The 14,334-nt window shown below is 38.7% G+C and overlaps 1 protein-coding gene across 1 annotated transcript in view; it reads left to right on the top strand.

Moving 5' to 3' along the window:
• SRBD1 (S1 RNA binding domain 1) overlaps window positions 1-14,334 on the top strand; it is a 162,369-nt gene that overhangs the window by 14,771 nt on the left and 133,264 nt on the right. The window contains exons 5-9 of the mRNA XM_008162174.3: window positions 3,140-3,306; window positions 5,495-5,612; window positions 6,610-6,748; window positions 10,586-10,682; window positions 14,013-14,148. Coding sequence (XP_008160396.2) covers window positions 3,140-3,306; window positions 5,495-5,612; window positions 6,610-6,748; window positions 10,586-10,682; window positions 14,013-14,148 — 657 coding nt within the window. The remainder of the gene's footprint in view (window positions 1-3,139; window positions 3,307-5,494; window positions 5,613-6,609; window positions 6,749-10,585; window positions 10,683-14,012; window positions 14,149-14,334) is intronic.

Raw genomic sequence — 14,334 nt, 5'->3', positions numbered from 1 at the left:
ATATTGCAGGCAATATGAGAGAGCAGCAGGTCATCCACAAAAATCTGCTCTCTCCAGCCCACCATAAGCTAGCTGCTTATGTAGATAAAAGTACAAAGGAAAGGAGGCAGAAGGGCAAATGGGCAGTTTACAATATGCAAAAGGACTGGGAATCTTCCAAGAACTTAGTGATATGCAAGGGCTGGAGTTACATGGGGAATAGCCAAAGGGTAGGCCAAATGGGCAGTTAACAGGTAAGCAGACTGGAGATTTGCAAAGGCCTGCAGGAATGCCAAAAGGGCTGGGGAATCTTCAAAGGGCTGGTGATTCTGACTTCTGGCTCTGGTTTCTGCAACAAAGTTGTTAATCTTTCCATGATAATGGGCAGCTCCAAATGCATCTCCAGGTCAGCTCCCAGGTCCCCAGTGTGACTGCCAGCCAGGTTAGAATGTGCTGTCTTTAATAAGAATAAAACAATCACGGTTAACAGAGCATGGTTAATATTTCTTACAATTCTAGCTGGTTCCCTAACATTCTATTTATGCTTCTATCATTAGCTTGTGAGCTTGTTGGGAAGAGGGACTTGGTTTTTTATATTTGATTATCACTGGCTTGGTGTGATTATTGGCATATAATATGAACTAAAATAAATGTTTAACTAAATTAAGACAGAAAAAATCGGATGATTTGGAGGCTCAAAAGTTCTGATTGCTTATATGTAGTTTTATTATTCTTAATTTCAAGGAACAAATTTGCCATAAGTGGCAGCATACACGCTCTTTAAAAATTTTTTTTAAAAAAATTGATTTCAGAGGAGAAGGGAGAGGGAGAGAGAGATAGAAACATCAATGATGAGAGAGAATCATTGATCAGCTGCCTCCTGCACAACCCCTACTGGGAATTGAGCCCACAACCCAGGCATGTGCTCTGACCGGAAATCCAACCATGACCTCCTGTTTCCTAGGTCGATGCGCAACCACTGAGCCATGCCAGCCAGGCAGCATACACACTCTTAATACATGTAAACCCACAGCCAGTGTATGTGCCCTGACTGGGAATTGAATTGGCGATCTTTCGGTGCATGGGACTATGCTCAAGCAACTGAGCCACACCGGCCAGGGTTGCATTAACGTTTTATCTTCACCTCTAGATTGCTAACTCCTTGAGGACAGTGAAGTTTGGGGCCAAGCTTTGGGAAGGAATTTTAAAACTATGCTGTAGTGGTTGGACTTTTACCAGTAGATAGATAAGAGTCATTGGAGGTTATGATTAGAAAAAGAAAAATTAAAAATAAAGGACTTACTATATCTTTGTTTTAGAAATATAGTCATTAGTAATGCAGAGAGGTTGGATGGAAGGTCTAAAGAACATAAAAACCTGATCTCTGGCTCAGACAAAATGTACTTGCAGAAAGGGAGTTCCAGGGGAAGGAACAGGCATTTCAGAAGTTTAGTTTGCTTCTTTGGTGACGGATTAGATGGCTGCGATAGAGAGCACACTGTGACATTGAGGACATTGATTAGAGGTCTTTTGGTTGCAATAAGAGAAACCCCAGTTGAACTAGCTTAAGCAATAAAGGAGATTTATTGACCTCCACCAGTATAACAGGTAAGTTTTATTTATTGACCTGTGTAACAGGAAAGAACACTGAAATACTCTCTTCAGGGTTTTCTTTGCACTGTTATCCTCAGCTTGAAGGTTCTACATGTACAAATCGCTTTTCTCCAGAGGAAAAGTATCTCGGTCCAGAGTTCTAGCCCAGATCTTGAGCTTCTTGATGGCTGGACCAAGATGTAATTAGTCTTAATGGTCTCTGGAGTTTAGTCATTTATTTCATCTCCAGTTTTGAAATTCAGTCTATTTTATATATTGACTTGATTTTATTAGCTAGTTGATTATGATACTTTTTTTTAAAATATATTTTATTGATTTTTCACAGAGAGGAAGGGAGAGGGACAGAGAGTTAGAAACATCCATGAGAGAGACACATCGATCAGCTGCCTCTTGCACACCCCCTACTGGGGATGTGCCCGCAACCAAGGTACATGCCCTTGACCGGAATCGAACCTGGGACCCTTGAGTCCGCAGGCTGACGCTCTATCCACTGAGCCAAACCGGTTAGGGCTGATTATGATACTTCTTTAACTATTTTTCTGTTCTTTCATTTTTTTGGCAGATCTTGTGCATCAAGATTAAAACACTAATAAAACTTAAGGCCTTTTATATTTTACTTTGAACAAATCTGCCTAGGTTTTGAAAAGAGTTACTGAAATTGCATTTCATTCTTTTTCTTCTCTAGGCTGACTTCTCTAAACTCTTCTGCTTACATGTACATTGTGCTGAAACTTTTACATGTAGACTTGAGTGTGTTTTTAAAACTTAATTACTTTGAATTTGGAGTGCTATATGTGTATGATACAAAATGCAGAGATACAGATATTTCTATCCTAGCTCTCATCCAACCAGTTACCTTTCCTGAAAGTAAGCCATGTTTCCACTTACTGTTAATCATTCCAAATCAGTCCACAAAGCAGTAGTTGTATGGCATCCTACTCTGTGGGCATATCATAATTTACTTACCAGTTCCCCATTGCAAAATTAGGTTTTGTCAAACTTTTACCCTGCTGGAAACAATTCTTCCCCCAAAATCGCTATAAATGTCCTTTTCAAGAGGAATAAATATATCAGGATAAATTCCTAGGAGTGGGATTAATGCATTAAAACATTTATGTATTGTAAATATTGATAGATGTTGTCAAATTGCTCTTCTCTGAGAGGTTATACCATTGTACTTTCTCACTAGCAGTGACTCAAAGTTCCTTTTCTTGTCACTTATGCCAATACTGTGAATTACCAACTCTTTGATCTTTGTGACCAGTCTGATAGAAAAAAAGGTGCATATCTCATTGAGCCCTATAGAATATAAATGATACAGACTGGTTTCAATTGTATTTTATTAAATTAGTGAAATGGCTGTTTTATGATTGTCAAATTATATACTATGTATATACATATTTTTTTAATGAAAAAATTTTAAACCACAGCAAGTAATTTCTAAGCGATTGGAGAACATTATTTGATGCTGTATTTTAAATTACATATTATAATATAGATTTTTAATTTTTAGGATTCTAAATCACTAAGTATACTTAATTTACAGGTTTTATCTGAGAGAACTAATATTGAACCTTGGGTTTGTGGCAACATCATTCGTCTCTTTAATGATGATAATACAATTCCCTTCATTGTACGTTATCGAAAAGAGCTCATTAATAACCTTGATGCTGATTACTTGAGAGAAGTTCAACAAACACTAGAGGAGTTAAGGTAAGAAACCTGGGAAGAGATAAGCCTAGTGTGAGGGGAAAGAGGGCATGTGATCCAATGAGGAGAAACGGTGAGGAAGTGAATGACAATATATTTCAACAGTTTCAGTGTTTGTTTTGCATCTTTATTATTATCTGGTTATAGTCCTATTCTGACAGAGAGAGTCAGTTCTAGTTTACTTACTTAGGGCTGTACAGAGTCCCTCTGCTGGTGTGTTTACGCATAGCTTGGGCATGTATCAAAAAGGTGGTTTTCAATGAAAGTGTGTGCCTAAGAGTTTGACTGTCATCTTTCATAGAAGTGATTGTGTACTGCATAATGGCAAAATTAGGACTGCCAGCAGGAAACTCAGAAAAATAAAATGTTGTCTAAATCTTCAACAGCATGCACAAAACTGCCCTCTTAATACTATATAAAGACCCTTAGTGGAAAGTTCTTTGGCAGTATAGAGTTTGGTAGGAAATATGTATATTTTCTTTTTCTATTTTTTTAGAGGGGATGGTAATTTTATATCAGGATTGTAAGTTTTGCACAGTTATAGAATGGAACGTACCCTTTAAAAATATTATGCCTATGTACTTATTGTAATAACTCAGGAATACACATGTAGAAACTATAAAGACTGTAAGACTTTGTATTATTCAGTAAAGTTTATGAAAACACTCTTCATCATTCATGCATTTATTTCATGTCTTCTACATGCCAGGTGCCATGTTAGCATATGTTCTTTAAGTCTACAAAAAGAATTTGATTAAAATTTCATATACTACCATTAAACCATTCTAAAAGTATTAAGGGTTATTTTTACAACAAGTCCAATAAGCTTCCTGTGATTTTTGGGGAACTTGCAACTCACTAACCTTTCCACCTCTTTTGTTGAAGTTTTTAATGCCAGGAGAATTAAAATGTTAGTATGTGGAGAGTTATTGTACGCTATTTAATAAAGTTATTGTTATGTACTTTAATAAAATTATTGTTATTGTACTTTAATAAAGTTATTGTACGCTATTTAATAAAGCTCATTAATAAGCTTGATCCTGATTACTTGAGAGGCAAAAATCACTTAGCCAACTGAGGGAGTCACTATTAAGAAGTAAATTAAAGAATATGATTAAAGAAAAGCTTTCTGTATTTTCTCTAAATATGCCTCTTTTCCTTCTATGATGGTCAATAGGACATTGGTCTATTGTCAAAATGACTCTGATAGGCTCCAGCCCCCAGGCTCCCAGGACTGTAAAAGGCATATAGAATGTAATCTAAGGACTGCATATACTTCATCTTTAATTTGAAATCTCCTGCCTTTTTCTTTCTTTCCATGATTAGATTTAATTTTATTTTTTATCATTTTTATTAATTTTTATTATCTCCCTGCCTTTTGCCCATCATTTTAGCAATAGCATTATTAGGCAGATCGTGTAAATAGGAACAGGTAATGAAATAGGATGAAAATAACAGTAGGATTGTATATTCACAGTGAAAAATTATTATAAAGTGGTAGAACAACAGTGCTTTGCCCTTGGCCCCCCCTCCCACCCCACCTGTGCATTGATCCCTGTACATTGATTTCTGGGATCAGCTTCTCTATGAAATTCCAGTTTGTTTGTTTTTTGTATATTTTATTGATTTTTTACAGAGAGGAAAGGAGAGGGATAGAGAGTTAGAAACATCAATGAGAGAGAAACATCGATTCAGCTGCCTCTTGCACACTCCCTACTGGGGATGTGCCCGCAACCAAGGTACATGCCCTTGACCAGAATCGAACCTGGGACCCTTCAGTCCGCAGTCCGACGCTCTATCCACTGAGCCAAACCGGTTAGGGCGAAATTCCAGTTCTTTGTAGTGGAAAACGGTATTTAGAAATCAATTATGAGTGTCAGGTGTACTCGTCTTGAGCAGTGATACCCAATAGCAATGCGTACAACTTTCACCCATAAGTTGGTGTCTAAGTAACATCAATAGTAATTAATGGATTTTGATGGTTATATTATGTAGGAGGAGATTCTTGTTTTAGAAAATGCACATAAACTACTTGAATGTGATGGCAACTTATTCTCAAATGGTTCAGGGCAGGGGAGGGGGGGAGAAGTACTTTTTACTTTACCTGCAACATTTCTGTAAGTTGGAGATAGCTTCAAAGAGAAAGTTTTAACCTATAGGTCTTGTATATTACAAAAGTTTTTATTTTCAGGGCTGTTGCTAAGAAGGTTCGTGGTACAATCCAGAAAATTAAGAAGGAGGGAAAGATGTCTGAATGCTTGTTAAGAGCTTTGTTAAACTGTAAAACTTTTGAAGAACTAGAACACGTGGTAAGGAGCCCTTTTTATCTTTTAATGAAAACCAGATTTAGGTCTATATAAAAAGCTAAAGTCATCAGTCATCATTACTTAATTCAACAAAAGATTTATTCTTTGTTAAATAACTATCAGATGCATATTTTTGCTAGGAATTCTCAGTCAAATAGGGAAAATGAGATGAGGTTATAGTAGTGTGAAGCTTAAGGAGAATCCTGACATGAAGGCCTAGTTGTGAGTGTCTTCAGCATGTATTTGGTATTTGAAACCATGAGAATAGAAGATTTCACTCCAGGGGAGTTGGTGAGGAAGGCAGGTCAGGGTGGACCACTGAGGCGTGGGTGGCGGAAGGGAGAGCTTAAGGAAGGCAGACATGGAAAGAGTAGTGAAGTATGAGGAGAATCAGATGATGATCCTGTGGAAGACTAGGAAAAACAGTTTTAGAAGGAGGTAAAATAACCATTTGTACGCAAGTGGCAGATATTTTTAATTAAATTCAAAATATCGTGGCAGTTAACTGGTTAAGTGTAGCAGAGAGGTTTGGCAAGACACGGAGGGAAAAAGGTATATTTGGTAATTAGGGGATCCTTATGGATCTTTCTGATATCACTTTGAGCATACTGTATGGAAAGAGCAGTGGTGATGGCGGGTTGAGGAGTGACTGTGGGTACAGAAGTAGAAGCATTGAATGTTGACAGCTTTTAGAGGAGCTTGCTGGAGTTGAGGAGAGGACCTTACAGTTCTTACAGTTCAGGCACTGAGTTTTTAAGATGAGTGAATCTAAACAAACAAATTTTAAGCATACATAAAAGTATAAAGAATCAGATAAAGAACAACTGTCTTCATGTAGCCAGTATTATCTAATTAATATTAATTAGTCTCTGAAAGAAGATGAAATGGTTGTCATAGGATATCTTTAGCATTCTCACCATGCCCTCTAATTTTGTGTCCTAATTTTAACTCGCTTTATAAAACTGAATGATGTGGTATGTTTTCTGAATTTTTTTTCTAGTCAGCTCCATATAAAACCGGGAGCAAAGGCACCAAAGCCCAGAGAGCAAGGCAGTTGGGATTAGAGGAAGCAGCCAGAACACTGCTTGAGAATCCAGGGATGCTCAATCTGCTGTCTTACATTCAACCCAGTGTAAAAGGTACCTGCTTTACTTAAAGAGATCAGCCCTGTTTCTCTTTAAATTTGAAAACATATATTAAAAAGTTTGTTTGATTAAGTAATAATGGCTGTACAAAAAACATAACATATAAAGAATAAGGAATTCTTACCAAATAAATCCCAGTACACTTCTTGCTTAGCCATTCAGCTTTTCTTTTTTGATGAAGTATCTGTTCTAGACTTTTGTCCATTTTTTAATTTTGTTTATCTTTTTTCTTTAAAAACATTTTTATCCTTATCCAAGAATATGTTTATTGATTTTTTTTATTTAGAGAGAGAGGAAGTGGGACAGATAGGGAAAAAGAAAAAGAGAGAGAAAGAGAGAGAGAGAGAGGAAGAAGAAGAGAGAAAGAGAGAAGAAACATCCACGTGAAAGAGAAATATATATTGGTTGCCTCTTGTATGCACCCCCACCAGGGATTGAACCTGCAAACTAGGTATGTGTCCAGAAAGGAAATCCAACTTACAACCTTTTGCTCCAGCCAACTAAGCCACTTGGCTTGGGCTGTTTCTCTTTTTCTTACTAATTTACAATTATTTTAAGATATTCTTTTTTGTATGTACTTTTAAAATATATATATATTTTATTGATTTTTTACAGAGAGGAAGGGAGAGGGATAGAGACTTGGAAACATCGATGAGAGAGAAACATCGATCAGCTGCCTTTTGCTCACTCCCTACTGGGGATGTGCCCTCAACCAAGGTGCATGCCCTTGGCCGGAATCGAACCTGGGACCCTTGAGTCCGAAGGCCGACGCTCTATCCATGAGCCAAACCGGTTAGGGCTGTACTTTTATTTTTTAAAATTTATCTTTATTATTGAAAGTATTATAGACTAGAGGCCTGATGCACGAAGATTCGTGCAAGAATGGGCCTTCCTTCCCCTGACAGCCGGCACCACCTTCGCTCCGGCCGGAGCCGCCTTTCTGCCTTAGCTCTGGCCCAGAGCCGCCTTTCCGCCTTCCCACGCTGCCCAGAGGCCCAGAGCGGCTGGAGTGGTGAGGAACGCCTGGGTCCCGCCCTCGGCTGCTTGGTGCCTGTGTATGCAACTTAACCTGCCAGCTTTGTTGGGTTAATTTGCATACTCACTCCTGATTGGATAGTAGGTGTCACGAAGGTACGGTCAATTTGAATCTTTCTCTTTTATTAGTGTAGATATCTCCTTTGTTTTTTTTCCCATTGACCATCTCCTCCTCACGTCCGCCCCTCCCAAGCCTTAGCCACACTATTGTCTGTGTCCATGGGCTATGCATATATGCATACAAGTTCGCTGGTTAATCTCTCGCCACTACCACCTCCACACCCCCACCTTCCCTCTGAAATTCATCAGTCTGTTCCATGATTCTATGTCTCTGGATCTATTTTGTTCATCAGTTTCTTTTTTTAGTTATCTGGGTTGCAGATCTTTTCTCCCATACTTTCTTTATGCTTTATCTTGGTAAATAGAAGGTCTTAGTTTTATTATTGTTAATATATTAATTTTTTCAATTTATTGATCTTTTAAGATATAGTAATTGCTTTATTTCTTTTAAAAATAATATCTTTACATCCTAAGGTTATAAGGATAATAAGGATTCTTCACATTATAAAGATTCTCCTATGTTGTCTTTTAAAACTTTGTCCTATTTCTAAAAATTTATTATAAAGTCATATCTTGTTTTTGGAAAGAATTTCAACAGTGTCAGCGTGCATGAAGAATAAAGTGAAGTCCTCCTCTTACACTTGTGCTCTCCAGGAGTAAAGTGTTTGTCTTTTTTTGAAATGTATCTGCCTGTCCTTTTGTGCACAAGAGAGAGAGAGGAACGGAGTAAGGCAGAGCTATTTCTAAGAAAAACCCAAGGAAAGTGACAACTGACATTTTCAAGATGTGTTGGTTTCATTGTCAAAATGAGGGCCTTAGATCAAAGTTTGTTGAATAAGTGGCCTTTTCAGGAGTGCTGATAGGATTTAATGGGGAGAGTGATGTTCTGGTGATTCCGACAATCATTCTAGTTTATCTTGGCCTCTGTTGATTTTTTAGGCTAGGAGACATAAGTATCTGTAGGGGGCAGTATCTGATAACAGAATCTATAAAACTGTAGAGAATCACAGCATACCATGATCTCGGTTTTTTAAAAAAATCAGCAAATGTGAGTTTGCAATTTAATAAATTGAGTATGTGTGTCTGTAAAAATATATATCTGTTCATATACAAATAACACATCTCAATATCTGTTTTGAAAAGGATAATAATCACAAGAAGAAGCAAGTTAATATTATTTGAGTATAGAGATGGGTTGAAATGAGTAAAATTCAAGTTTATTTTTTTTAAACATGTAGTTTTAGTTGGATTTTTAAAGGGTTGCAACATTTAATAATTTAAAGTAGCTGAGACTGTATAGCCATGCATTAAGTTTGGTCACAGTGGAGACTGTCTATGGCCAATCATAATATGTCTCAGTAAAATTGAATGCCAAAGCTTCAGAATGTTAGATGCATAAAGGTTTATTGTTTATTTTAATTTTTCTCTTATGGTTGATTTCCTTTCCTTTTATTTTTTATCCCCTGTGCTACAAGGTTTCCTTAGTTCACTCTCATATTGAGTTCCTACTGGGTAGGTTTGATAACCATATCTCTCTTGATTGTCATATATGGTGATGCTTCTGAACTATATGTGATGATGGATACTTGGTGATACTTCTGATGATGGGAATTATTCATGGCCCAGCACAGTTACAGTACTACTAACGTGTTTTTCCATAACATGCTTAATCTTTGTAAATACTAGTACTTCATGAAGTAGGTACTATTACTAGTCCTCTTTTATAGGAAACTGAGGCACAGAAAGGTCAAGTAACTTGCCCAGACTCACACATTTGGTAAATGGTGGAACAAGGATTAGACCAGGCAGCTGGCTCCAGAGCTGCATTTTTCTTTCTTTTTTTAAAAAAAAAATATATTTTATTGATTTTTTTACAGAGAGGAAGGGAGAGGGAGAGTTAGAGAGTTAGAAACATTGATGAGAGAGAAACACCAATCAGCTGCTTCCTGCACACCCCCTACTGGGGATGTGCCCGAAACCAAGGTACATGCCCTTGACCAGAATCGAACATGGGACCCTTGAGTCTGCAGGCCAGTGCTCTATCCACTGAGCCAAACCGGTCAGAGCCAGAGCTGCATTTTCACCACTAGGTTATATGGCAGTGATGGCGAGCCTATGACACGCGTGTCAGCACTGACACGTGTAGCCATTTTTGATGACACGCGGCCGCATGCCGAGGATGAAACATTTGCGAAATAATGTTTTTTCCCTCAAAGTGACACACTACCCGAGTTATGCTCAGTTTTTTGGCGAAGTTTGACACACCAAGCTCAAAAGGTTACCCATCACTGTTATATGGTATATGAAGGTCCTTTGTTATTGCTTTTGAAGACTTGTTTTTGTTGGAGAGGAAAGCTAGTCATTGCCATGATACTTTTGTATCTTAACACATTGTGGACCAGTAGTTTTATTGCTAGCTGTACCCAGTGGCCAGATAAGTTTCTATTGAACGAGTACAAAAAGCGTTTTACATAAATTTTAAAGGCACGCTTTAAAATTAAATACCCATTGAATTTTGAAGTTATTTATTATTTGTTCTTACAAGCTAATCTTTTTTTAAAGTATGATACTTTGTAAAATTCTGTGTAATATGAAGGGAGAATTCTCGTGATCCGTCCGCAATGTGTTAAGTTTGTCAATTTAAGGTTCTTTTTGACTAGAATAAACTTATTATGATTTAATAACAATTAAAAAACAATCTATAGTTCTTGCTTTTGTTTTCTCTTTTGTCTAAAGGGCTTTCGACACTCCAGGACATAGAAACAGGAGTGCAGCATATTTTAGCAGACATGATTGCTAAAGATAAAGAGACACTTGACTTCATAAGAAAATTGTGAGTAATTCTTGTACAGAGTTTTTCTGCTTTGTGGATTCATGTTGTTAAGGGATGCATGGTTAGTGCTAAGACCAGTGTTCATTAAAAACTTTTTCAACCTGGCTGGTGTTGCTCAGTGGTTGATCATCGACCTATGAACCAGGAGGTCATGGTTCAATTCCTGATCAGGGCACATGTCCAGGTTGAGGGCTCAATCCCCAGTGTGGGGTGTGCAGGAGGCAGCCAATCAATGATTCTCTGTCATCATTGATGTTTCTATCTCTCCTTCTAACTTCCTCTCTGAAATCAATTAAAAAAAAATTTGTTTTAAAATAAACTTTATTTTTAGACTTTTTTTTTTTTTAAGTAGCAGAACTCTGTTCAAACAACAGAACCCTAATATATAAAACAGATAAAAGTAAAGTTGTTTTAATTGAATTCTGAGCAGGGAGCCCGAAACTGAATACTCATCTTCCTAACATTGAAGCACCTCAGTGGAGGACTTTGAGGAACACTGTTTAAAAACCACTAGGTTATACAAACTATGCTAGAGAGAGATTCATATTCATTTAGAGTCGGTGGCATTGCTTTTTAAACATATTATGCCATAGGAATATAATTTTAAAACATTTCATTTCTAGTGTTTACTGTGATTAGGCTAACGAAACTATTTCATGTCAGGTATGGCTAAAAGTACTGACCTCAAAATGAATTTTAGCTGATGGAGAGCAGCTTATCCATGGTATCACAGTCCCAGTTTGTACGAGATTTTTAAAACCCTTTGACCTAAACCCTACTCAGGCTTATGGATTTTATGCCTCATTAAAATAAGATATTTTTTAAAATTAATTTTTGCTTTTTTAGAGAGAGGAAGGGGAGAGAGAGAGACAGAAAATTGATGTGAGAGAGAAACATTGATTAGCTGCCTCTTGCACAAGCCCCAAGACTGGTTATCAAACCCTCAACCTTTTAGTGTACCGAACAACATTCCAACTGACTGAGCCACTTTAGCCAGGGCTTAAATTATTTTATTTTATTTTTTAAAATATATTTTTATTGATTTCAGAGAGGAAAGGAGAGGGGGAAAGAAATAGAAACATCAATAATGAGAGAGAATCATTGATCGGCTGCCTCCTCCACGCCGCCCACTGGGGACCGAGCCTGCAACCCGGGCATGTGCTCTTGACTGTAATTAAACCCAGGACCCTTCAGTCCGCTGGCCAACACTCTATCCACTGAGTCAAACCGGCCAGGGCTTAAATTATCTTTTAAAGAACAATTTTTAAAAAATGAGATTTTACTTTGCTTACTTACTTTAATTAATTTATTTATATTTTCCCTTTATTTTTTTCATCACCATTTACCTCCCTTGATCCGCCTCCACCTCACAGTTACCACACTGTTGTCTGTATCCATGAGTTTTTTCTTTTTTTCCCTTAAAAAAAGTAATTTAAAACTTAATTTTGATGTTCCCTGACCCTCTGCTCTTCCTCTCTCTCCACATATGCAGCTGTGTGAGCTGTGTAGAGAAGAGGAAAGGTAGACATGAATCAGTTGACTACTGTAGCTTGTCAGGGTCATGTTAATTCAGAGGAGAGAACTTTGCTATTTTTTCAGTGACCCTAGCAGGAATGAGTTGAAGTAGGAGAATTGCCCAGCTTTTAAAATGTGTTATAGGTAACTAGAGGCCCAGAGCACGAAATTTGTGCACGGGTAGGGTTCCTAGGCCTAGCCTGCGATCTGGGCCAATCTTCTCCGGCTGCCAGCAGCTGGCCCCTCCCCCTGCTGCCACTGTTGCCGGTTGCCCTTTGTGTGTGGGGCGATAAGGGCCACGGGGCGATTGGGCCCCGGCGCCGCCTATGTCTGCCGCCACCCACCCCTGGTTCTTGGTTCCCCATCGGGCGATCGGAGCCTGCCAGCCCGGGGGAGGAACCGAGAGGTTGGTCGGCAGGCCCTGGTCAGGCATTCTTGTGTTGAGTATCTGCCCCCTGGTGGTCAGTGCGCATCATAGCTGACCGGTCGTTCTGTGGTCCAATTGATTTGCATATTACGCTTTTATATATATATAGATTATACTGCAAAAACTTGGTTGTTTCAATACATTGTCAGTGGGAGCTCTTCTGACACATTTTCTTCTTTTTAGTTTTTAATTGATTCTGACTGGCTTACTTGGTGGTTAGAGAAGGATGATATTTCGACCAGGATTATTGCTCTGTTTTATTGTAGATAGTTTTGATCTCTTATATAACTGCATATGGAATCTGAATCATTTAGATATTTTATGGAAGGATTGTATTGATACATAAATAGATTAGTAGGACTTAGGATTAGGCAAAGACTCCTCTTTTAAGGGGCCAATAACTCATAGTTGGGTATCATTTAAAAATATTTGGTAGTGGCTTAACTTTTTTTTTTAATCCCCATCTGAAGATATGTTTTTATTTATTTTAGAGAGAGGAAGAGAGAGGGAGAGAGAGAGAAACATCAATGAGAGAGAAACTTTGATGGGTTGCTTCCTGTATGTTCCCTTACTGGAATGGAACTTGCAACCTGGGTATGTGTCCTCACTAGGAATTGAACCTGTGACCCTTTGGTGCATGGGATGACGCTCCAACTGGCTGAGCCACACTGGCCAGGGCAGTAGCAGCTTAATTTTTTTTTTTTTTAACCTATTCCATATAACATGTTTCCTTACTACACATATTAATAAACTAGAGGCCTGGTGCACGGAATTTGTGCAGGCGGTAGGGTGTTCCCTCTCAGCTCGGCCTGTGCCCTCTCACAGTCTGGGAGCCCTGTGATGGATCGCCCTGCAGAGGGAGGCCCTGCCCACCCACTGCATTGCCACTGGCCAGGTAGCCTGGGCCTCCCTTTTAGGGCGATCAATCACAGGGCTCCAAAATCAATTGCCCCAAAGAGGTAGGCCCTGCCCACCCAGCTGGGGCTCCATGATGGATCGCCCCCACAGAGGGAGGCCCCACCCTCCTGCTGCAGCGCCGCCGCTGGGTAGCCTGTGCCTCCCTCTTTGGGGCAATTGTGGAGCCCCCTCGATTGATCACCCTGCTGGCCGGTGGCCTGGGTCTCCCTCTTTGGGGCGATTGTGGAGCCCCCTGATTGATCACCCTGCCGGCCGGTGGCCTGGGCCTCCCTCTGTGGGGCAATCATGGGGCGATGGCTGGGCCCCCGACCAATCGCATTGCACCCACCTTGGCTGGCCTGGTGCCAGTGGGTGTCATAGTGTGGTAGAACGGATGGTTGTTCTGCTGTTCGGCTGTTCGGTCTATTTGCATATTACAATTTTATTATTATAGATAACCTGTTTATTTTAAAATTTGTTTATTTGAACAGGTGCCAAAATAGATATATTTCTATTCAGTCATCTCTGGCAAAAGTGACCTCAAAAAATGTAAATGAGAAAGATGTTGGTAAGTTTCATCTCTACCAGAATTTTTCATGCAACATAAGAAACATCCAACATCATCAGGTAAATAAGGAAACTCCTTATGCATGCTGGTAGTAGTAATAATGATAATACTTTGGATTTGCCTACTTACTAATGAATTAAATAATTTTATGTCAACTATTTTCTTTTTTCTTCATTGAAATTCTTGTAATATTGTCATATCCTTTCCATTTCATAAGTGGGGAACTCAAGGCCCAGAGAAGTTAT

This window comes from Eptesicus fuscus, chromosome 16, assembly GCF_027574615.1.
Source record: "Eptesicus fuscus isolate TK198812 chromosome 16, DD_ASM_mEF_20220401, whole genome shotgun sequence".
Lineage (NCBI taxonomy): Eukaryota > Metazoa > Chordata > Mammalia > Chiroptera > Vespertilionidae > Eptesicus > Eptesicus fuscus.
The sequence above is the reverse complement of the archived record's forward strand: the minus strand, read 5'-3'. Positions and strand labels throughout refer to the sequence as shown.